We start from the raw sequence: 25,550 nt of genomic DNA, 5'->3' as shown, positions 1-25,550 counted from the left end.
CACTGTCCTTTTTATTCCATTATGTTATGTTATCAGCTGAGAAAGGGCAGTAGGTGGTAGTCAGCAGGTTTCCTTGGCCATGTTTGACCTAATGCCATGAGACTTCATGGGGTTCAGAGTCAATGCTGAGGACTCCCAGGGCCGTTCTCTCCTGGCTGTGTTCCACTGTGCCGCCACTTCTGTGGGTCTTTCTTGCTTGTGGGACGTGGTTGGTGATGGGGGAGTCTGGCACGTTGGCTGAAAGATACGATTCTGAGTATAACTATGTCTGGCTGTTGCTTCACTAGGGGAGGTGGTGGCGTAGTGGTAATGTGACTGAACTAGTAATCCAGAAGCCCAGGCTCTGGGGACATAGGTTTGAATCCCACCAGATGGTGAAATTTGCATTCAATTAATAAATCTGGAATTAAAAGCTAGTCTCATGGTGAAATCATTGTCAGTTGTTGTGACAACCCATCTGATTCACTAATGTCCATCTGGGAGGGAAATTTGCCATCCTTACTTAGTCTGGCCTCCATGTGACTCCAGATCCACAGCAATTAGACTCTTAACTGCCACTCAGTTTAAGGCAGTTAGGGACGGGCAACAAATGCTGGCCTTGCCAGTGACGCCCACATCCCTTGAATGAATTTTAAAAAAACTAGACTGAGATAGCTCTCCCAATTCTGTTACAAGTTCCTAGATGTTAGTGAGGAGGAATTTGAGGGTTGACTGGGCTGAGTGTACCTTTGTGACTGGTGCCTATGTCAATGCCAGTTTTATTTTTTTTTGTCATGGTTTGATACAACTGAGTGGCTTGCTAGGTGACTTCTGAGCATAGTTAAAAGTCAACCACATTGCTGTGGGTCTGTAGTCATGTATAGGCCAGACTGGTCAGGACAGCAGATTTCCTTCCCTGGAGCACATTAGTGAACCAGATGAGTTTTTATGACAATCCAGTAGTTTTATGCTCGCCATTACTGGTGCCAGCTTTTTATTCCAAATTTCTTTAACAGAATTTAAATTCCATAGCTGCCGACGTGAGATTTGAACTCGTGTCCAGATTATTAGTCTAGGCCTCTCGATTACTAATCGAATAACATAGCCAACTATACTATGTACCTATAGTTTGATGCACCTGTTGCATTCTACCAGTGGGATTCATGATGTTTTGAAATTTTGACATCCCATCCATTTTGAGGATTGATGTGACTTAATCTTTCCTTAAAAGTGGCTGTATAAGAGAGACTCTTGAATGTAACCAATTCAGCGTTGAATTCTACTGAGGATTATAACTAAAACTTTGCTCTTATTGTAATATCCAAGTTATTCAATGGGATTTGTGTTATATTCCTCTCCATCTATTATTGCTTTAAATTAATCTGCAGTTTGTAACAAAAACAGGATTACTGTTAAAGAAAAACTGGATTTTTTTGATTAAAGTTGCCTGGAGTCAGCTAGACAAACTTTTCAATGAGTTTATACAAGTACATTGGAAGATAAATGACATTCTATAGCTCTTTTTGTTTGCAGTGCTGCAATGAGCAAAGACGAACGAATAAACCTCCTGTCTTTTACTGGTAGCACAAATGTGGGAAAACAAGTGTCGTTAGTGGTTCACGAGCGATTTGGTAAGTGGTGGACACAAACAGTGAAGCGTGTATGGTTTCCTAACAAAGCTGGTAATGTTAAAAAGAAATTGGTTGTCTATTCATGACTAACAGTTTTGTGAAAATGGATTACAATAAGATTTTTTTTCTCCACTTTCAGGGCGACTGCTTTTGGAGCTTGGCGGCAACAATGCTATCATTGGTAATGTGTGGTTTTGACCATTGTAATCTTTGTACACAAAGTTATATTTTCATATTGGAGGAATATATTCTGTCTAAGGCAAAAAAACACACGCCAATCTAGGATAGTTCTTCGGTAGTATTTTCTTCCTAACTTGAAGTAAAATTGGACAAAAATACACCGATAACCAAACAGGCTGCATATTGGAGTTTGGTGCACAATAGTGACATTTCATAAAACTACAAGTTTATGCATAAAAGGATTTTAAAACCTTTGGGGCACATTTTTTTAAACCTGAACAGGTATAAGTAATAGCATCGTCCAATCTTGAATATCAAGCCACCTGGTCTTGTGGCAGTTTGGAGTGAAGCATTGCTGAAATGGCACTGTTTCTAAACCAGTTATATTTGTTGCAATTATAAGATGCCATTCTCTTTATTGGTATTGCTACAGTATAAATGATATGATACGCAAGTAGGGCTTTATTGTAAGCCTGTGATTTTAAGAATGTATAGTTTTTATTCCTGTTGTCAAAATTGAGACTTGACCTTTTTCAATTTAAACTGGTCAGCCGTTCAACACCTTTCTTTCATAAAAGCTAAACATTGCAGCTGTTACCAGTTGTACCTGTGCTGTCATACACAAGGCCACTCACAGGAACATCGTAGTTGTACACATGAGCATACAAAAATGGGCAGGAAAAGATCGCAGTCACATCCAGACATGGTGCAGCTGCATGCACCATTAACCACCAGCAGCACCAGTCATGCTGTCTTCCTTGGAGAGGGAAAATCTTAGACCAATTTCTGAAAAAAAACTCTGGGAATTTCCTCTATGATTCCAAAAGGAAATCAAGCAAGATGCTGTAATAACTGATGAACTGGTCAAAGATAACTCCTTCTACCTTCAACGTCCTCACCAGAATTCATCCACGTCTCTTTTTTTTGAAGGCCTACAGTGAATCCGTGAACACTTCACGTTCCAGGCATTTATTGTAGAGAGTTAATGACCCTGAAAAGAAATGCTTCCTGTCTTCTAACTCAAGTCTGTGCTTTAATTTTAATATTGATGCCTCAAATCGTCTCCTCCCTATCTAGTTCAAATAACCTATCCACCTGAACAGACTCTCTTCCCTTCATCATTTAAAAATTCAAAAGTGTCTTCTCGAGCTCTGTTGTTCTTCAGTGGGGGGGTGGGGGTAGGTGGAGTTCCAGTTCCCTGAGCCTTTTTTGTTAACTAAGACCTCCATGATATCCACCCCTGGGCCTCCTCTAGAGCCTCAATGTTTTCTCAGCATGTCAAGGGACTAAACCTGGGTACAGTATTCTAGATGTACTTGTATTTAGGCTTTATATAGGGTATGTATTTTATTTCTAGTTTTGTATTTATTATCTTTAGCTATACATTTGCTTTCCCTACTACCTCAATGCTGTTTAAAGGTCTCGAGTGCTTCATGAATTATAATCGCCAGATTGCTAACCTGGGGGACAGGATGTGTGTTAAATCAGGTAGCACTTCATCAAAAGCTTTTTGAACATTAAATACACAGTCTCTACTAGGCTACTGTTGTTCACCAATTTTGTAATCTCGTTGGAAAATAATTGACAGTTGATGAGGCATGAGCTCCGTTTCAAAATGCCATTTTGGAATTGCCTAATACTTGCAAAATGATCATACAGCACATCTCTAATAATTATTTTGAGCATCTTGTCTATTCTGATAAACTGACCTATAATTCCTGACTTGTTCCCTTTCTTAAATACAAACGCCACATGGCCTTCCCTCTAGTCTGTGGAACAGACAGCGTATGCAACAAACGATTAAAGTATATGAGACAGCTATTTTGCTTGCAAAAATATTTCAGTATTAATTTAATTTGTTTTTGGACAGTGCCATTAAGCCATTCCGGTTTCATTTTACCATACATCCTCTTAATCTGAGAGTCATGTATGGTTTCCTTGTCCATAAGTATGGTTTTAAAAGTCTTTCATTGTCATCTGAACTGCAGTTATCCCTACCTAGTGCCCTCCGTTAACCCACTTACTTGCATCCTCTCTCATGTTTGCAAAATTAGCTCTCCTAAAATTTGGCACTAGCATTAAGTTTCCTGCAGGAATAACTTGGCTAATCAATTTAAATCTGTTAATTTAATGATCAGTATTAATCAGATGTTCCCTAATACAGAAATCCAATACCATTTTGGGTTCACTGTTGAGGATTAAATCCAGTAAATGATTTTACCTAATATTCTCTAATATGCTGTAGTATGCTTTAAGATGATAATCACATATTTCAGCTCTGCCCCATCAATATTTGGCTGACCATTGTCAGACCATCAAATAACTAAGTTAAATGTAAATCCTTATGGCTTCTGTTGAAAGGGATGGAATTGGGAATGAACTAAGCCATTAAAAAGTAGAACCGACTTTCTTCTCGACTTTGCTCTTTAAAATAAATCTAAAGATGTCAGTGTTACTTTATGTGCCATTAAGTTATGTGGAAATTAATCTTTTTTTTATTCTTTCACGGGATGTGGGCGTTGCTGGCTAGGCCAGCATTTATTGTCCATTCCTAATTGCCCTTGAGAAGAATCCTGATACCTACAAGTTGCCAAATTGAGTTAATGTATAAGTGAAGTTGTGTTGCGAGTTGCAAGTTTCACCATTTAAATCACCTCTTCACTCTTGGTGTTCAATTAAAATAAACATTCAGCTATTTTTTAATAAAATGGTACACTTTGACCCTCCAAGCATTAGCCTTGGCTTAATGTTCAGCATCAACTTTTTTTTTAGAATAAACGACCTGGAACTTGCCACCTACGAGGGTGGTGGAAAGTGAAGACAATCAATGATTTCAAAAGTAAATTGGATTGGCACTTAAGAGAAATAAATTTACAGGGCTACGGGGATAGAGCAGGGGAATGGGACTGATTTGAACTGCTCTACAGAGAGCTGGCATGGACTCGATGGGCTGAATGGCCACTTTCTGTGCCATAATAACTCCATTATATATTAAAGCTCACATAAAGTTTAGTGATATGTAAGTAGAGGAACTGAAATATGCAAGTCATTGGTGAGGAATAACTTACTGACTGATGCTTTACAGTAGCTAATCATTTGCTGGTTCAAGCAATTCTAGTTATTTAAACATTATGACCATGAAATTCCATGGGCCAGCCAATACTGACACATGCCAGTGTTTTGAAGGTTCAGTGGGAGCACACCTCATTTGCATGAGGCTGGCAGAATCATAGGCCAGTCATGTCCATGCTGGCTCTCTGCAAAAGCAGCACAGTTAGTCTCATTTCCCTGCACTTGCCCCGTTCCCTTCAAATTGTTTCTCTTCAGGTACCATTCAATTCCTTTTGAAAGCCGTGATGGATTTCAGATCCTAACCACTCGCTGTATTTAAAAAAAAAAAATCCTCATCTTGCCATTGGTTCTTTTGCCATTCATCTTATATTGGTGTCCTCTGGTTATCAACCCTTCCACTAATGGGAACAATTTCTCTGTCATCTGCTCTGACTAGACCCCTCATGATTTTGAACACCTCTATCAAATCTCCTTTCAACCTTCTCATCTCTAAGGAGAGCAATTCCAGTTGCTCCAATCTATCCACGTAGCTGAAGACCCTCATCCTTGGAACCATTCTCGTAAATCTTTTCTGTACCCTGTTGAAAGCCTTCGCATCCTTCCTAAAGTGCAGTGTCTAGAATTGAACACAATGGTCTGGATTTTCAAAGCGTTTTGGGGATGAGCACGGGTGCGGATTGAAGATCGCATTCTTGGAAGGCGTCTCTGGATCCCAGTGACTGCAGGACGTGCTCCAATTTTCAAAGTGAGGGTGAGGGGGGAAGGGAGTCAGGAACCCGCTTGCCTCCAATTAATGGCCTGTTGGGTTCCTTGTGGAGCTTGTTAATGGGCCGGGAAGGGCAAAAATGCAATTTTCAATCAAATGCAAACCCAAACAACCTGTTGCACCATAGTGCATAGTCGTCTGGTTCAGTGCGGGGAGAAGTTGAAGTTTTTTTTATAAGGATCGTGCGTATTACCTCTCATTTGACCGTATGGCTACTTTCCTACACAGTTAGGCTCGTGGCCCTCCGAGGTGTTTCCTGCGGGGCAGTGGCAGGCCCCATCGTGGCTACTGCCTGCCTTTGCAACTCGTGCTGTCCAGGCAGCTCCTGCCTCCTGGTGACGCTTGATGCCACTAATTGGGCACCGAGCTTGCCTCCGGTCCAATTAAGCCATTTATGTTTAAAGATAGCATCATGTGAGCGATGCAGATGTGACACAATTGAGGCCAAACCAGTGTTCTATAAAAGTTCATCATGCCTCCTTGCTTTTGTATTCTGTGCCTCTACTTATAAAGCCCTGAATCCTATTTCTTTAACCACTTTCTCTTGCCCTGCCACCTTCAATGATTTGTGCACATATACCCCTAGGTATCTGTGTTCCTGCAGCCCCTTTAGAATTGCATTCTTTTATATTGCTGCTTCTTGTTCTAACACTTCACAGTTCCCTCCATTAAATTTCATCTGCCACGCTTCTGCCCATTTCACCAGCCTGTTTATGTCCTCTTGAAGTCTACCACTATCCTCCTCACAGTTCACAATACTTCCAAGTTTTATGTCATTGCAAAATTTGAAATTGTGTCCTGCACAACCAAATCTAGATCAAGAAAAGCAGTGGTCCTCATACCAAGCCCTGAAGAACCCCACTGTATACCTTCCTTCAGTCTGAAAAAACTGTTCACCACTACTCTCTGTTTCCTGTCACTCAGCCAACTTTGTATCCATACTGCCACTGTCCCTTTTATTCAATGAGCTTGAACTTTGGCACTTTATCCAACGTGTTCTGAAAGTCCATGTACACCACATCAGCTGTGTTACCTCATGGAAAAACTCAAGTTACTTGAACATTATTTGTCTTTAACAAATCTGTGCTGGCTTTCTTAATTAATCTACACATGAGTGAATGTTGATAAGCTATATTTGCTGGGTTATCCTTGCATCTTCCAGCACCACTCCCCTGTATCCAAGAAGGATTGGAAGCTTATTGCCAGTGCCTCTGAAATTTCCTTCCTTACATCCCTCAGTATCCTGGTCCAGATTAATTACTTAATTACAACCAGCCTTTCTAATATCTCCTGTTTATCAATTTTTAGCCCATCCAGTGTCTTAATTACCTCCTCTTCCACCATGATTTGGGCAGCATCTTCATTGGTAAAGAGAAATGTAAAGTAGTCATTTAGTACCTCAGCCAATCCCTCTACCTCCATGCATAGATCACATTTTTGGTCCTTTATTGGCTACACTCTCCTCTTATTATTTATATGCCTGAATACGACTTTTGGATTCCTTTTTATGTTAGCTTTTCTTTTCTCATACTCTCTCTTTGCCTCTCTTATTTCCTTTTTTCACTTCCCTCTGAACTTTCTGTCATCAGCCTTGTTCTCACTTATATCATCAACCTGACATTTGTCAAACACTCCCTTTTTCTGCTTCATCTTATTGTCTCTTGCCATCCAGGGAGTTCTGACTTTGCATGCTGACTTTTCTTCCTCGTGGGAATGTAGGTTGACTGTACCCAAACCATCTGCTCTTTAAAGGCAGCCTATTGTTCAATTACAGTTTTGCCTACCAATCTTCAATTCCAATTTACCCTGAGTTGGATCTGTTCTCACTCCACTGAAATTGATGCTCCCCCAGTTAATTATTTTTACGCTGGATTGCTCTTTGTCCTTTTTCATAGCTAACCTATAGCTAACCTGATCTCATAGAAACCTATAAAATTCTAACAGGACTTGACAGGGTAGATGCAGGAAGGATGTTCCTGATGTTGGGGGAGTCCAGAACCAGGGGTCATAGTCTAAGGATACGGGGTAAACCTTTCAGGACGGAGATGAGGAGTAATTTCTTCACCCAGAGAGTGGTGAGCCTGTGGAATTTGCTACCACAGAAAGCAGTTGAGGCCAAAACATTGTATGTTTTCAAAAAGGAGTTAGATATAGCTCTTGGGTCCAAAGGGATCAAAGGGTATGGGCGAAAGCAGGAACAGGCTCCTTAGTTGGATTATCAGCCATGATCATAATGAATGGCGGAGCAGGCTCAAAGGGCTGAATGGCTTACTCCATCTCCTATTTTCTATGCTTCTATGTAACACAAACCTTTTGATACTATGATCACTGTTCCCTATATGTTCCCCGACTGATACTGATCCTCTTGAACACGCTTTGGAACCTCTTCCCCTCTTTGCACTATTACTATCCTAGTTTCTTTCTTTCTTTCTTCTTTTGGGCCTCCTTATCTCGAGAGACAATGGATACGCGCCTGGAGGTGGTCAGTGGTTTGTGAAGCAGCGCCTGGAGTGGCTATAAAGGCCAATTCTGGAGTGACAGGCTCTTCCACAGGTGCTGCAGAGAAATTTGTTTGTTGGGGCTGTTGCACAGTTGGCTCTCCCCTTGCGCCTCTGTCTTTTTTCCTGCCAACTACTAAGTCTCTTCGACTCGCCACAATTTAGCCCTGTCTTTATGGCTGCCCGCCAGCTCTGGCGAATGCTGGCAACTGACTCCCACGACTTGATCAATGTCACACGATTATATTAAGATAATTGAAGTCCCCCATTATCACTACTCTTTGGTTTTTGCACATCTCTGCAAGTTCACTGCAAATTTGCTCCTTTATATCTTTCCCATAAGTTGATGGCCTATAGAATACACCCAGTACTGTAATGGCACCTCTATTGTTTCTTAACTCTAACCAAATAAATTCTGTCCTTGACCCCTCTAGGACGTCCTCTCTCTCCAGCACTGTAATGTTCTCTTTAATCAATACTGCCGTCCTTCCTCCTTTCTTTCTTTCTTTCTTTCCCAATCTTTCCTGAACACCTTGTATCCAGGGATATTTAGTATCCAGTCCGGCCCTTTTTTGAGCCAGGTCTCCGTTATTGCCACATCATTATATTCCCATGTTGTTTGTGCCTGCGGCTCGTCAACCTTATTTACCAAATTTTGTGCATTAACATACACATACTATAAACCTAATTTAGACATTATTGCATTTCCTCTTACTCTTTTTCCTGTCCTCCTGTGCTCCCAGGGGGGCACTTGACTTCGGCTATAGCTCCAAATGGTCTGATCAATGGGGCTGATTCAGGAAGCATTTGTGTTTTGTTTTAAATTGTCCTTTTCGGAGTACAGGCTCGAAACCTGGGGCCAACATGCATACACCTCAGCCTTTTCAGTACACCAGCTACCAATGAAATGTCAGGTTCCAGCTGAGGCTCAGTATTGGAAACTACTTAAAATCCTCCATCCCAGCCTGTCAAAAGGTTTTCCCTTGCAAAGCAACATGGAAACTGACCGATAAGTCTGAGACCTGCTGTAAACGGGCCTACTGTTCTTCAGAGGATCTACCGGTTTCTGCTGAAGTTATGTTGAGCGACCATGACTTTTGTGACTCTATAAACAGCAGAATCCTGTGGGGAATTTCGGGGCCTGTATTGCTTTCTTGAAATGATTGATCTTTGAGTAAGAGATTCAAATTCCACATTTTAATAGAATTTCAAAGCATGCAGGTGCCATCTTCTGGTAAAAATCAAGTACTGTGTGAGTACAGAACTGGCATGACTTATGTTTTTGCTTAATTTGTAGCAGCTAGAGTTGAATTCCCAATTCGGTCAAATGTTAAATCAGTATTACTTGTTTTTAAAATGCTGGCTTTCCACTATAATTGTCAACAAATGTAATCCATGCAATTTATTATGTCCATAACAGTGCTTTCAAATTTTTATTTTTCCCATAATATGAGCAGAATATGCAATGTGGAGCTTTTAGACATAGTACAAAGCTCTTACAACTGGAGTAAACTGTCACTTGTAGGTTGTAGAGTTTTTCTCAATTGTGGAATCAGTGATATCTAATTTGCCCATCCTCTTACCTATTTTTTTATATAAACTGTATTGTTAAAACTAAGTACAGTAAGGTAATTGTTTTTTGGAAAGCATTTCATTACTAGAAGAAAAATGTGTTTCTGATGTCCAACCATGTTATTGACTATTTGAAGAACACTGATAATCCAGGGAATGAGTATGTAATTGACGAATTATTTTTATATAACTCAATGTCTCTGTAGGAAACCAAATGTCTTGTCAGTCTTTAAAACATAACTGTGCACAGTGGGGGAAAAAAAATTAAAAATTACCGTGTAACCACCTTTTGTCTAATTCCTTGCAAGTGCTGAAATGAAAATAGCATTGTGTTGTTAATTACCATGTCATCAAATTGTTATTTCCCATAAACAGAACACTGCAGCTGAAGATGCAGTTTTAAACATTTAATTAGATTTCTGTAACGTTGAGGCAATGAAGCACATGGCTGTAAACATGTTTAATCACTGGCAGTCTTCTGTAGTAATAGCTAGAGACTAAATATCAGATGGAAGACTTCGTCAATGTATGTCAAAAATCTGTAGATTGTGAGCAGCTCTTGGAAAATGTTTGTTCTCTGACTGAATCTCTACATGGAATTTGACTGGTGCTATCTTATTCCTGGCAGTGTTCGATGATGCTGATCTAAACATGGTAATTCCATCTGTTCTGTTTGCTGCTGTGGGGACTGCAGGGCAGAGGTGCACAACAACCAGGCGTCTGGTGAGTTATTACACTAGTCTGCACAATCTTTTTACGAGTAAATATTTGCTAGACTAAACTACCAGAGGTTTTTAAAGCAGGCTTACTAGTTGAAACACAAACACCATGCAGAGGTTTAAAAAAAAATCAAAGTTTAGAAATGTAAAACAGTACCTTCTTTCCTTTTTTGTGTGTTTTTTTTTAGTTTTTACATGAAAGTATTCATGATGAAGTGGTGGAAAGACTCATCAAAGCTTACAAACAGGTCCGAATTGGAGATCCATTAGACTGTAAGTTTTCTACTTTTTATAGAAATGCCACTAATTGATTAGATTGAAAGGTACCAACACTCATGTGACTGTTGTTTCATATGACGCCATGAATTGTCTTTTTTTTTAAGCTGTTCAGAAAGGTCACTTGAGGTTGTTTGATTAAAAGTTCAACACGAGTGGGGCCATTAAGTAGTTCAGAAAGGGAATGCACCTGGGAAAGCCGGGACCAATAGCGGCCCAATAGGCAATTTAAAACTTGAAATGGGTAGCTGGGATGGAGCCTACAGTGCCAAGAAACTTAAAACCAATAGCAGAGCTGAAGTAAGCTGCACCAACAGTAGTGACATTAATGCCGCCATTAAAAAATTTAACACCAAGCTCAAATGAGGCTAGAGGAATGGTTTAACTTGTCCACCTTGTACGACAAATGATTAAAAGACATGCCATTTCCTTGGGCCATCTGTGATCAAAGCCATGGGAGATTCGCAAGTAAAATGGAACTGAACAATCATCAAATATTATCGTGCCTATATCTGGTTGTGATAATGTAATAATGCTTCAGTTAAGATTAGGCAACACCTAAAGTGCAATGGTCATACCTTTTAACAGTTAACCCTGTGATGCTTCATGTCTAGTCCTCCCACCAGAGGTCACATGAATGACCCAACTCCAGTCTCTACCACCTCATTAGCCTTACCTCTGCCTCTCCATTTCTCCATTCGCTCTTCCTCTTCATATTCTAGGCTAGATGTCCACTTCTCTTGACTACCTCTACCAGCCTCAAGTTGCTGTCTGTCCTTTTTGCCACCTCTTGTTGCCCAATCAGATGAGGTAATGATAGAAGCTGGGGATTTTGGGTGCCAGCCAGCACTCCTTTTGTCACCTTCCATAACCTCTAGCTACCTCCAATCCCTTTGCCATGTCTTGTGGCACTAGAGGGAACCTGTTGACTGCAACACCATACAAACTGGTACCAGATGTAGGCAGCCCATAATTGTACATGGATGAGAGCCTACCCCTACACATCCTACATGGATGTGCAAGCTAGGGTCTAACATTAGTGGCACCACAAACATCAGCTAGCAGAACCACAAGTACAAACCACCCAGGTAAACTTACAGGCAATGTGTGATCCAGCATCAAAGAAAAAGGGGATAGTGAAAATCTGAAGGGATTGCTCATGCATCAGGAGAGAAGCATGAGGGGTAAAAAGGGATTATGAGCAAAACTATGGGAGATATCCTAGTTTTTTTTTGTCTTTTCCTTAGCCTTATGCTTTTCCTTAGAAGTTTAGAATATAAAAATTGTCAGCAAAATGTTTTCTGCGTTTCTACCTGTATATTGAAATGTTACAGCACGAGGTGTAAAAACCGGTTGTGAATTTGAATCTGACTATAAAACAACAGCTTCTCATCTACAACAGACTTGTAGATGGATTGCTGCTGATTGCTAGTCAACTTTCGACGATTGAAACAGAATTGTTTAAATATCATATTCCAGATTTTAGACTGTGTGCAAGTAAATATTATTTTTATTTCAGCTAATACTTTATATGGCCCCCTCCATACTAAGCAGGCAGTGGATATGTACAAGAATGCAGTGGAACAGGCAAAACAGCAAGGCGGCAGTGTGGCATGTGGCGGAAAGGTAAGACCTCTGCTACAAACAGTGGGATGAAATGGAAGTTAAGAGAATGCAGAGACAGAAGCATTTAGGTTTGTGGGATGTTGCAGAGTTAGGGTGGAGTGAGGCAGTGAAGTGATTTGAAGATGAGGTTTAAAATGTAATGCATTGGGAATCAACATAGGTCTGAGAGAATGGAATTAATGGACAAGTGGAACTTACTGTGTGACAAAATACGGGCTGTTGCAGTTTGGGAAAGCAGTTTATAGAGAGAGTGTTGGGATAATGAATCTGAATGTGGGTATGGGATTTCAGCAACCAAGGAGCTAAGGCAGAGGTGAAAATGGACACTATTGCAGAGATGAAAATAAGCAGTCTTGCAATGGATGAGGAATTTGTGGCAGATGCGGAGAATGATGGTTTCAGGTCTTCCTGATCTGCTGTAGGAAAGTATAACTAATGTCAGATAAGTAGACTGACAGCACAGAGGTGTTGAAGTGGATTATAATCCTAGCCCCTTTTTGGGACCATCCCGGATCAGGCATACTCCCCAGATGATCGCTCTCACTTAAAGTTGAGAAAGACAGATCTCACAGGCACTTGAATGGGTCTGAGAAATTGATCTAACTCTCTTCAAAGGAAAGGAACTAGCTGAGAATATTACTGTTCTTCAGGTAGCCTTTTTAACAAGTTTCAGCCAGATTATAACATCCCAGATATTCTAAAAGTCTGGGCATCTCTCCTCAATAATGTACCTCCCAGCTAATGAGTGTATGGAGATGGGTTCTTGAGTTTGAGATACAGAAGACTATATGAGCCAATATATTTTCTAAAGTATATAAAAGTTTATTAAAGAACTAAACATGTTATCCACATGTGATGGGAAGTCAATCACAATGTTAATAGTTCTAGGAAAAGGAAGTATCATCATATTTCCAGTAGAGAATCCAAGTTTTAAGTGTAAATATTGTTGCGGTAAAATATTTGAGATATAATATTTAAACAGCATTTACCTTAAATCCCCGAGTAGAAAGCTACAGAGATACATCTATCCCAATTAAAGGGAGAACTATTGTCGCCTCACCAGCGTAGCTCGTACCTTTACTGTGAGAAACACTGGAGTGAATCTGAAGATCCGCTGTGTGGTTACAATATTTAAGCTGTTGCTAAGCTGCATAACTAGTTTTTTCTTTATATATGGGGGTGTTAACTTTCTTGCAAGTAGGTTCTCCCCCCTATATCCCAAATAAGGCTGTATAACACTTTCTGGTTAAGATTCACCTTCTTTGATTCCTAAGAAAGGGTAGGTCAGCAGCAAGGTGGGAACCTCTCATGGTGGTCAATTTGGTTTGATGGTATTCTTTCCTTCAGTAAGTGGGCCATCTCTTGGTTAGAAGGGTGGGACAGTCCAGTCCTGCATGAAGGAATCTCCAGATTCTGTAAGTACTGCTCCACTAAGGTACGATACTAGATCAATGTTGATAGGGACTTAGCTCTGGGTATTATATTATCCAGTTGACTCAGCCTGAACATCTGCAGGAAAAGTCAGTGAAGAATATCTAAGTTTGAATTTAAATTGGAAGCTTTTTGTTTTCTTTGTGTTAGCATAGTTATTGGGGCAAAGGAAAATGACAGGTTTACTAATACTGACTGCTGTTGCCTTGTGATAGGTGATTGATCGTCCAGGAAACTATGTGGAACCAACTATTGTAACTCGACTTCCCCACAATGCAGCCATTGTTCATACTGAGACATTTGCTCCCATTCTATATGTGCTTAAATTTAAGGTAAAGCAAGTTTATAATTAAAATCAAAATACAGTTTAAAATTCAGCATAACAGAGCACCAGACTCTGGAACCTTTTAAACTATATCCATTTAATCTTGAATGGCTCTGTTGAAATAAAATACTGACTATTTGCAATTGAGGAAATTTATCCTAGTTGCTTTTTGTTAGTGTTTTTATAATCGCACTGGAACTTGTGGAGCATTTTGATTCCTTAATGGAAAATCATGTTTAACTAACTTGCTGGAGTTTTTTGAGGAGGTAACAGAGGGTTGATGAGGGCTATGCAGTTGATGTGATGTACATAGACTTTCAAAAGACATTTGATACAGTGCCACGCAACAGGGGTCAGTGTTGGGAGCCTTGCTTTTCCTGATATATATTTATGATCTAGACTTTGGTGTACAGGGCACAATTTCAAAGTTTGTGGATGATATGTGAACTGTGAGGAGGATAGTGTAGAACTTCAAAAGGACATAGACAAGTTGGTGGAATGGGCAGAAAGATGGCAGATGAAGTTCAATGCAGAGAAATATGAAGTGATTAATTTTGGTAAGAAGATCATGGAGAGACAATATAAAATAAAGGGTACAATTCTAAAGTGGGTGCAGGAGCAGAAGGACCTGGGTGTATATGTGCATAAGTCATTGAAGGTGGCAGGACAGGTTGCGAGAGCGGTTAATAAAGCATACAGGCTTTATTAATAGCCATATAGAGTACAAGAGCAAGGAAGTTATGTTGAACTTGTATAAGATACTAGTTCGGCCTCAGCTGGAATATTGCGTCTAGTTCTGGGTGCTGCCACACTTGAAAGACTTGAGGGCATTGGAGAAGTACAGAAAGTAATCAAGAGAATGATTCCAGGGATGAGGAACTTCAGTTATGAAGATAGATTGGAGAAGTTGGGACTGTTTTCCTTGGAGAAGAAAAGGCTGACAGGTGATTTGGTGGAGAGATTCAAAATCTTGAGGGGTCTGGGCAGAGTAGATAGAGGGAAACTGTTTCCACATGTGAAAGGATCAAGAATGAGAGGGCACAGATTTAAACTATTTGGTAAGAGAAGCAAAAGTGACATGAAAAACTTTTTCACGCAGCAAGTGGTTAAGGTCTGGAATGTGCTGCCTGAGAGTGTGGTGGAGGCAGGTTCAATTGAAGCATTCAAAAGGGAATTAGACAGTTATATGAGAAGGAAGAATTTGCAGAGTTATGGGGAGAAGGCAGGGGAATGGAACTGAGTGAATTGCTCTTCTGGAGAACCAGTGCAGACGCAATGGGCTGAATGACCACCTTCTGCACTGTAAACAATTCTGTGATTATGGTGCAGTGGCTCATACAAAAGCTTTGCACTCCATTCAGGATTAATGTGTAGTACACAACTGTTTGGCATAAATGTTCTGTTTTCTGTTATTAACTCCTGCTTGCTGCTTTCTATTCCCTAACACTCAATTATCTTGCAGTCTGAAGAAGAAGCATTTGCATGGAACAATGAGGTCAAACAGGGTCTCTCTAGTAGCATCTTCACCAAGGATGTAGGCAGAATGTTCCGTTGGATGGGGTAACCTCTTTTTATTTATTTTCTGAGAAAATAGTTTAAATAACTTGTATGCAGGAATCAGAAGAACTATACTAATACATCTGTTCTGTAAGAATAGAATAAGAAGCATTGGTTCTCATGCCTTCATTTATTCTCTCCCTCCTCCCCATATAAAGTTTTTGATTGTGTCATTTGGTTTTGAACACAAGGGATCATTTTGGTTTTTTGGAGCAGTAACTATAATATTGTGAAATAGAAATATAAAAAGTTGAAAATACACAACAGGCCTATTGGCATCTGAATTTAAGTTGCCCTTTCATTCGGCATTTTAACTCTCTTTATAGATGCTGAATGACTAGTTGTGAATTTGCAATTTTTTTGGATTACAAATTATTGTATTTGCTCTGAAATTATATTTAATATCACATCATGTAAAATACAGTAATACAAAGTTGGAAGTGGTTTGAAATGTGCACTGTGCAAAATGGATATTTTTTTTTAATCCTCCGGTGTAATCTTCAGTTTGTCATTTGTTTCTTGTGAGTCACTAACTAGTAAATTGCAAACTTTTATTTCTGCTCAGACCCAAAGGTTCAGATTGTGGAATTGTAAATGTTAACATTCCAACCAGTGGTGCTGAAATTGGAGGAGCTTTTGGTAATGATTTTGTATATTTTACTTACTTTTATTCTTGTATTTGATATCATGAGGTCTTTTCAAAATTATTTATTAATGATATTTTATGTAACTGAATTTTTTAGGCACAGAATATGATGGAAAATGTGTTGTGTAATTAATAGCCTGCAGGTCATGTAAATATCAGTTTTAGCTCCATATGAATGAAAGTAAGTCATTGGAATAGGAGCAGCAGCAATAAACCTGTGCAAATTTTACAGTTCAGTTAGTAATGGGTAATGCACTAACATACTAACAGTGACTGACAGGAAAATATCCTCTGGTTCATTCAGCCTGTCTCACGCAATTGTAATGCCTTTAGCATCACAATATATGCACTCTCCACACCACTGAATATCATGTGATCTGTGTGACCTTTACAAACTTTTTGAGAAATGATTTCCAAAACTGCTTTTAAACTTGTTTGTTAATTCTGGCATAAATCATGTTTTTTTTTACCAGCATCACCTACAAATCTCTGATCTGTTCCATAAGCAGTAGCAGCAATGATGGTGATTTGATGATGCTTTAAGGATACTCCTTTGCCCTGATGTTTACTTGGGTGAAGTTCGAGTGGGTGCGAGGAGTTATGGTTACTAACGTCGTGGTGTTTTAACTCCTTTGCAGCGCTATTTTTGAACAGATTCCCTGTCCAGAAACCAGCCTGATTGACTCTCGGGCTTTGGCTGCCACTTGGGTGGGGAATGCTGCAGAAAAGGCCTCAGCCCAGGAGCAAGTAGTGTTAGTGGAAATTTGTGGTAGACATCATGAGGGGTTGGGATGTGGTGCCTACAACATGGTTGGAAGGGTTGCTGGTGATAGATGGGGGTGGGGGGGAATGTGAAGATTGGGGGTTGGGAAAGGATTGGAGGCAGGTGATGGGGGAGGGCTGGTGGTGGTGAGAGGAAGTGTCGAGAGATTATGGAGGTAGGTGGTTGTTTCCAGGTTTGCGTGTTGGCCCTGGAAGTACTTCGGCTCCTCCTGGTCCACTAGCAGTGCTGTAAACGCACTTCTCTGATGTATTCAGCCCTTCATGTCTTCTTTTACCTTTTGGGTTTCCCAAGGCCTGGGAAACCTGGCCAACGTGAATTAAAACTAGAATTCCTGTGAAGGCATGCAGTCTCCTTAAAAAGTTTCGACAACTGACCCTCCTGCGAGTGAATTTGTTGTCCACCCTCATCGCACCTCCGTTAAAACCGGGCAGGTTCAAGATGGGTTAGGTTCCTATTTCAGAATTTTAACATTTTAACACCCCACCTGAAGCAAACCCACCAGTTTTTGGGAGTTAAAGTTACCCTGCTCCCCACCACCCCCGTGTTTCTCAACGAATTGGTCATTTTGAAGTTGACACCTGCAAAAACTATTGATACAATACACCGCTGCCTCTGAAGCTAGAAATTTCTTCCATTTATTTAGCGTAGGAGTTTGAAACAATGTTTCTGTAATGTTTTAGGTGGAGAAAAACACACTGGTGGAGGTCGAGAATCTGGCAGTGATGCTTGGAAACAGTATATGAGGAGGTCTACCTGGTATGTAAATGAGTTGTTGGTCTACATTACTCAAATGAATATCATCTGATAGATTAGATACAACTTCAGAAACTGCTTCGAGCTTTAAACCTTCGATTTTAGGCATATTTGAAATTTGATGCAATTTGGTGATACTAGAAATCTGAATCATATTCCCTAAATCAGGAACTTAAAAAGAAAAACAGCAGATGTCCGTGGCACTTGTCACAGGCTGAATAATGCAGTGTTTTATAAGAACAGGACCATGATGCCATATTATGCCCAATATAATCTGCTGCTGAAAATCTGTATGTGACTTAATATGTTGCTATAAATCCACAAGTTGCATAGCTATGCCTTCATGTGTCAGTTAGAAGATAATAGTTCTTGGGCAGATGCTCAGTTCAGTTGTAGATCAGGCTAGCTTTAGGCATTTTCCTTTAGACATTTCTCCATATTTATTTTCTCCCTTTTCTTAGTCATGCTTCAAAATAAGATACGAACATACATATGAACTAGGAGTAGGCCATTTGGCCCCTCAAGCCTGCTCTGCCATTCTATAAGATCGTGGCTGATCTGTTTGTGGACTCAACTCCACTTTTCTGCCTACCCCCTATAATCTTTGACTCCCTTGTTTGTCAAGAATCTGTCTACTTCTGCCTTAACAACATTCAATAATCCTGCCTTCACAGCTCACTGGGGAAGAGAATTCTCATGACCCTCTAAGAAACAAATTCCTCCTCATCTCTGTCTTAAATGGGAGACCCCTTATTTTTAAACTGTGCCCCCTAGTTTTAGTCTGTCCCACTAGGGGAAACATCCTTTCCACATCCACCCTGTGAAGGTCTCCTCAAGATTTTATATGTTTCAATAAGATCACCTTTCATCCTTCTAAACTCCAATGAATATAGACCCAATCTCTGTCCAACCTTTCTCGTAAGATAATGCTCTCATCCCAGGAATCAGTCAAGTGAACCTTCTCTGAACTGCTTCCAATGCAATTATATCCTTTCTTAAGTAAGGAGACCAAAACTGTATACAATACACTAGATGTGGTCTCACCAATGCCCTGTACAACTGTAGCAAAACATCTCTACTTTTATAAAAGCAAAATACTGTGGATGCTGGAAATCTGAAATAAAAACTAGAAATGCTGGAAATACTCAGCAGGTCTTCAGTTCTGAAGAAGGGTCACTGACCTGTTTCTCCATAGATGCTGAGTATTTCCAGCATTTCTTGTTTTTATCTCTACTTTTATATTCCATTCACTTCGCAATAAATGATAACATTGCATTTCCCTTCTTAATCACGTGCTGTACCTGCATACTAACTTTATGTTTCATGTACTAGGATACCCAGATCTCTCTGCATCTGAATTCTGCAATCTCTGTACAGTTAAATAATGTGTTGCTTTTCTATGCTTCCAGCCAAAATGGACAAGTTCACACTTTCCCACATTCTTTCCCATATTATACTCCATCTGCCAAATCTTTGCCTATTCATTTAACCTATCCATATCCCCTTCACAACTCACTGACCTATCTTTGTGTCATCAGCAGATTTAGCAACCATACTTTCTGTCTCTTCACTCTAGTAATTGATATAGATTGTAAATAGTTGAGGCATCAGCACTGATTCCTGTGGCACTCCACTAGTTACAGCTTGCCAACCCGAAAACTACCCATTTATGCCTACTCTCTCTTTCTTGTTAGCTAAGCAATCCTCTATCTATGCTAATATGTTACCGCCTATCCCATGGGCTCTTATTTTATTTAGTAACCTTTGATGCGACACCTTGTCAAATGCCTTCTGGAAATATACTATGAAGTTTGCAAGTGTTGCACTTGGTGTGTCAAATGTTTGAAACACATGTGTATACAGTTGAGTATGTGAATGCAAAGTTATATTTTTCATCTGTGCATTTTGTAAGATTATACAAAGTATTTGTAACACTTGGCTCAAATTTCGTATTTTGTAAAACAACAGCGAATCATACTGACCAGGTCAGCAATATACCAATTGAACATGAGATGGAGACTGGTTATGCTCCTAAAGAAAAATTGAAATTACTAAGGAGATATAAAGCATTTGATCTTGAAAAAACCACTCTACAATGAAATCATTCAAAAATTGATATTTTGGCCAACATTTTCTTGTTCTTGACTACACATGCAATGAATTCAATTTTTAACGAAACATGTCAAAACATAAAACATTTTCAAAAATTTTAGCTTGCCATAAAATTGCATAATTCGCAAGGAAATGTTTTGGCCGCTTAAGGCTTGACTGGGGCTTCTCCAGGGCCGCTGTCTGTTATGCTAAAGACTCATGGGAGGACATTTTTTTTTTTTAAAAGCCCATTTTCACCCAGAGACTTGCTCGGTTGCTGCTCTACCCACCTTGAGTCCTTGACCCAACTTGGCCCTGCCCTGGTCTGTTAGGTTTGACGCCAATTACATAGAATTGCATAGATTGTACAGCACAGAAACATGCCATTCAGCCCAACTAGTCTGTGCTGGTGTTTATTCTCCACATGAGTCTCCTCCTATTCCCTCTACTTCCTCTTAGCCATTCAACATATCTTTCCATTCTTGCCTGAATCCTTTTGAAAGCATCTAAGCTATTTGCCTCAACCACTTCCTGTGGTAGTGAGTTTCACATTCTAACCACTTAGTACAGAAATTTCTCCTTATTTTCCTATTAAATTTATTAGTAACTCTCATTTCATAGTCCCTTTTTTTTAAAATCCCTAAAGCGGAAACATTCTTTCTAAATCTACCCTGTCCAACCCATTTATAATTTTAAGGACCTCTTTCAAGTCACCTCTAAGTCTTTTCTGAAGAAAGAAAATCTGCAACCTGCTCTCTTGTTCCTGATAGCTGTAATCACTTATTTTTGGTACCATTCATGTAAAATTTTTTGTACTTTCTTCAGTGCTTCTATGTCCTATTTTATAATGTGGAGATCAGAACTGAGTGTAATTGCGATAGGCTAGAAGGTGTTTGTCAGCTCATCTGGTTCATGTCCCTAGGTGCTTGACCACATCCTGCCCCCACCCAATGTCCCTGACTGCTTCCCAGCTTGGTGCAGGGTGCAAAATTGAAGTGGAGAGAGAGAGACAGTGAGATGAGGGCCAGGACCCAGAAATTCCAGGCTCCGTCACCCAATATTTCTCCATATCTTACTCACCCTTGCCCTGCCCACCTGCTCCCCCTGCTTTCTCTTCTGCCACAGCCTCCTGGCCTGACGCTCTGTCCTAGTACCTCTCAGTGACTCCCCACCCCCAACTCCAAGCCATGTTTTCTTCCATCTCCCTGCAAGAAAAAGCCCTAGAATACAGATATATTTTTATCAGGAAAGGAATGTATGAGCCACGCAGAGACATTTGAATCATACAGACGTAATAAGACAAATGTGCAGAGTCCACATTTATAAACTTGTGACGGCCTTTAAAAGTAGTGAATCCTCTGACCTGCCTTGGGCAATGCTAATAATGTAATAAAATGGAAAGTAAATTTGGAGCTTTTGCATTAAAGCTATGCACTGGATAGCATAATAAGAGTGATAAATTTACATTTAACTCCATGTTTGATCATGTTTTCTCCCTGCTGCAGCACTGGAACGGCCCTAATAAAAGACACAAATGACATCCTCTGTGACTATGGTGCATTTTCCCTCGTTGACCTCTCTGCAGTTGATCACATCCTCCTCCTCTATGGTCCATATTAATGAGTCTGCTCTCACTTGGTTCCCCTCATACTAGTGGCTAAGCAATGGTTTCTGTCCCACTCGCACACTGTTATTGGAGTTCCTTCAGGATCCTTGCTCCTCCTGTTCCTCATCCACTTGCTGCCCCTTGGTGATATCATCTGAAATAGTACAATGATGAGACCCAACTCTTTCCATCATCCCATCTGTAATGCACTGTCAGACTGCTTGTCCAACATCCAATTTTGGAGCCACAATTTTCTCCAGTTAATTAGAGACTGAAACCTTTCTCTTCAGCTCCCACCACAAACTCCAAACCGATCTCATCTCCTTGCCTGGCCACTGTTGAACCAGACTGATCTCAACCTTGTTCTGGCAATCCTGAGCTGAGTTTGACCCCATATATTTTCCATTACAAAGACCACCTACTTCCACCTTTGTAACAATGACCACCTCTATCCAGCTGCTGCTGAAACCTTCTTCCATGCCTTATAATCTCTAAACTCAACAATTCCAAAGCTGCCCTTGCTGGCCTCCCATCCTTCATATTCTCTAAAGTTCAGCATATCCAAAACTCAGCTGCCTGTATTCTATCCCATATCAAGTCATTCCTGCACCATATCCTTGCTGAGCTATATCCGAAGCATTTGGGAGCATGATCTAATTTTAAAATTCTCATCCGCGTGTTTAAATTGCTTAATGACCTTGCACCTCCCTGTCTTTGTAACCTCTTCCTAGCCTTCCTTGCCCACCCCCATCAGCACTCCCTTTTTCAGATTTCTATGGTATCTTACCTTTTCCTACTATCGGTGACCATGCCATCAGCCACATAGGCTCTGGAATTTCATCCCGAAACCCCTCCACTTTGCCAATTCCCTCCTTATAAACGTGAGTTTTAACCAAGCTTTGGAGGTCTCCTCCTGATGACTCTTTCATTGTCTCAGTGTCCATTTTTGTCTCATTATACCTTAAGTGCATTGGGACATTTTTCTACGTTAAGGCTCTGCTGAATATGCAGGTACAAACCTGGCCTGTAGGTGTCAGCAAAACAATTAAGAAACTTTATTGTGCAACATTTCTAGGATTAGGATTTTGATACGAGCTTTCATAGTTACTAAATTAAAGGATACTTTTTTAAAAGATAGTTGTTGGTTGGGTTTCAATAAGAAACTGGTTTCAGGATAGTACATCTATATGGCAGTGAAAGGCTGATTCCAAGCTGATCAAAATATCTTTGCTGCCTGTGGTCATACTGTTAAATCATGATACAAGTTATGACTTTAGCTTTGAGGAACCTTCGTTTTTTTTTCCTGAGGGGTTCCCAGCCCCAGGTAATTTATTGCTTCACTGACTGCAAGTAACCCCTGTTTGTCTCCCCTTAGCACCATCAACTACAGCAAGGAGCTTCCTCTGGCTCAAGGGATCAAGTTTGAGTAATGTGAACTGCTGGCTATCGAGCAGCTATCCAGACTTTCACTGAGACAATAAAAGAAAAGTAGATTATTTTACAGAAGAGGAAAAAAATCATGTGAATGAAGTTAAGTTTTACCTATGATTAATCAGATTTGGGCTTTTGTATACTCTGATTTTCTTTCACCCTTCAGATGTGTGAAACTTTATGAACTGCATCTGTTCTTTATTACTGTCATCAAAGCTCATGTTTCTAGCATTGTACTTACTTTCCTGACAATGGCACCGAAAATGGAAATAAAACCTGAAGCTTTTGAAATGATTTGGTGCAGGTCTCCTTTTGTTTGATTCAACAGTTTTTGTTTATTTTTGTCTTTAGAAGTGTAATCCTTCCCACCTGAGCTCTTGATGTCAAAAATTGCTAATGTAACTTCTACAGCTGATGACAAAAAGTACAATAGGGTACATCTACACTTTTCAGAGAAAAGACATGATACTTTTCAGGTCTGCCATTTTATATGTATACAAGAGGACTAGAACTATATTTCTTTTTGTCTACTGACTTGGCAGAATTCTGTGTGGCTGTGTGTGTATGGGAGTGGTGACTCCTGATCCAGAATGGCTGTCTGTGAGACCAAGGAAATTGAGAGATCAGTATATTTATAAAACTAGATCAAAGCATAAAATTGCATGCACCTTTTTGCAGCAAAACTAAAATAAGCAGAAATGTCTACATTAAAAAGGCAAAGTAGCCTAATGTGAAGCAGCAGTTTCAACCAATTCGCTACAATTTTTATGTAAGATGAAAATATAATCTTTAGTTGCATGTAAGTGACCAGATAAAAGAGGGAGTGAAATGTAACAGATGTGACCAACATTGAGCAACACAGCTTAATCAGGTAGTCTCATGAGATTTTCACTCACAATCTAGGTAAAGGCGATTTTATGTAAATATGAAGTGGTACCCTTACTGAGAACTTGGCTACATGGTATAATCTGCTGCCAAAGAAATATGCTACAAAACCAATTGTGAGTCTATCCTCCTCCATGATATTTTTGTCAAAAGTGCCTAATAGTTGCCATTAAGCCTAAGCCAATAATCTATGACTTCAGATGCTATTTGTAAGTTCACAATTACAGTTCATATATTAGATCTGTTTTTTGGTGGGGTTGGGGAGAAAAAAACACATTCATTTTCCATATGTCCACAACTTCATAGACTGTTCTCAAAATTGATTGCACTGTTGCAGATACTTGTGCAATGTGGCATTTATTGGGAGGAAACAAAAGTAAGTCTACATTTATGGTGTAAACTTCTTTTTCTTCCTATCCAGAAAGTTGAAGGGACAAACTTCCTTGAGTTATTTAATCTAAAATAAAATATACTTCATTCCATTCGTGTTGAACTCATTAGAACAATGTGGTTTAAAAGTTCTAACTTAATGAACAAGTAAGTAAAATTGCATCTGAAAAGCTGTTGAATAAGACTTAGATCCTTGCAGCAGAAGTTTAAAATGAAGTCCAATTTTCTGTTGTCTTTTGCTACATTTATTGAATGTTTTGGATGCAGCTTTGCTGGAGTCTTGAGTAAGTTCCTTGGCTGTAGGGATGATTTAGTGCAAGTTGGTTTGTTCATGTAAAAATAAATACTGGGTGGAACTTTTAACTTTGGTGTGTAGCACTAGTACCATTGAATTCAGTTGGAAGGAAAATCAAGTGGGCTGTATAATAGGGGATCAGTTAGACCATGGGCTGAATTTTTGGGAACTGAGATGGATAGGGCCCTAAAATACCGGCGCTGGCCCGTGTACTGGTTTCCCCAATGCCAGCTGTGTTCACCAGGCCAGTGGGGAGAGTAGGATCACATCCCCCTTTTAAGGCCAGTTAAGGTGCTTGGAGAGCTCGTTAATGGGGGCTGTTGAGAGTTTCACCGGTATACACTGATTACACGTGCTGTTTGGGGGAGACTAGTGAAGGGAGGTGGCGTGGGGTGCCAGTCATGTGCACCCCCCCCCCCCCCCCCCCCAAACCAGGAATTACCCGAGACCCATAAAAGGGTGAATGGCTAAGTTACCCTCTGTGCCATTGAAAAACAGATGCCCTTGGCACGGCAGGTGCTGGGGAGAGTTAGCAGCAAGCACTTGGCAGTGCAGGGGGTCATTACTCTTCTGCCATTATGGTGACAGAAAAGCAGGGGGCAGGCAGCCAAGGGCAATGGGCAACCAACCAGCTGACCACAAGGAAGCCAGCAGCTGCCATTGGGGGCACAACTCAGATTTTGGACCCAATGGTGATAAGGGGCAACACGTGCAGGAAAGCAGAGATCTGGGCATCAGGAGGATACAGGATAGGAAAAAGGGACCCGAAGGACACAGTGGCTGTACCCGCACTATAAGTTCTACTGCTGAAGAAGGAGCTATCGGGCAATGACCAAGACCCAATGCTGTAGGAGACTGTGATTGTCCAGTCATCTGCGCCCTCATTGCTGAACACCTCACACCTCACAGCACTGGGTGCCATGCCGTGCCAGTAGCTGCTAAAGTCACTGTGGCCTCAAAACTCTTCGCTTCTGGCTCCTTCCAAGGATCGACAGTGGACCTTGGTGGCAGCTTGCAAATGGCTGCAAGCCACTGCG

General features: G+C 40.3%; 1 protein-coding gene across 2 annotated transcripts in view; it reads left to right on the top strand.

Moving 5' to 3' along the window:
* The window catches only part of aldh7a1 (aldehyde dehydrogenase 7 family, member A1), a 67,294-nt gene extending 44,057 nt beyond the window's left edge, over positions 1 to 23,237 (top strand). For both annotated transcript variants that reach the window (XM_068029941.1, XM_068029940.1), the window contains 10 exons: positions 1,513 to 1,610; positions 1,750 to 1,791; positions 10,327 to 10,421; positions 10,606 to 10,690; positions 12,213 to 12,319; positions 13,966 to 14,082; positions 15,538 to 15,635; positions 16,198 to 16,271; positions 17,743 to 17,818; positions 22,888 to 23,237. In XM_068029941.1, the coding sequence (XP_067886042.1) occupies positions 1,513 to 1,610; positions 1,750 to 1,791; positions 10,327 to 10,421; positions 10,606 to 10,690; positions 12,213 to 12,319; positions 13,966 to 14,082; positions 15,538 to 15,635; positions 16,198 to 16,271; positions 17,743 to 17,818; positions 22,888 to 22,942 (847 nt within the window). In that variant the 3' untranslated portion in view covers positions 22,943 to 23,237. The remainder of the gene's footprint in view (positions 1 to 1,512; positions 1,611 to 1,749; positions 1,792 to 10,326; positions 10,422 to 10,605; positions 10,691 to 12,212; positions 12,320 to 13,965; positions 14,083 to 15,537; positions 15,636 to 16,197; positions 16,272 to 17,742; positions 17,819 to 22,887) is intronic.
* Positions 23,238 to 25,550: the final 2,313 nt, after the last annotated feature.

Source organism: Heterodontus francisci, chromosome 4 (genome assembly GCF_036365525.1).
Source record: "Heterodontus francisci isolate sHetFra1 chromosome 4, sHetFra1.hap1, whole genome shotgun sequence".
NCBI lineage: Eukaryota > Metazoa > Chordata > Chondrichthyes > Heterodontiformes > Heterodontidae > Heterodontus > Heterodontus francisci.
This window is presented reverse-complemented; position numbering and strand designations above follow the sequence as displayed.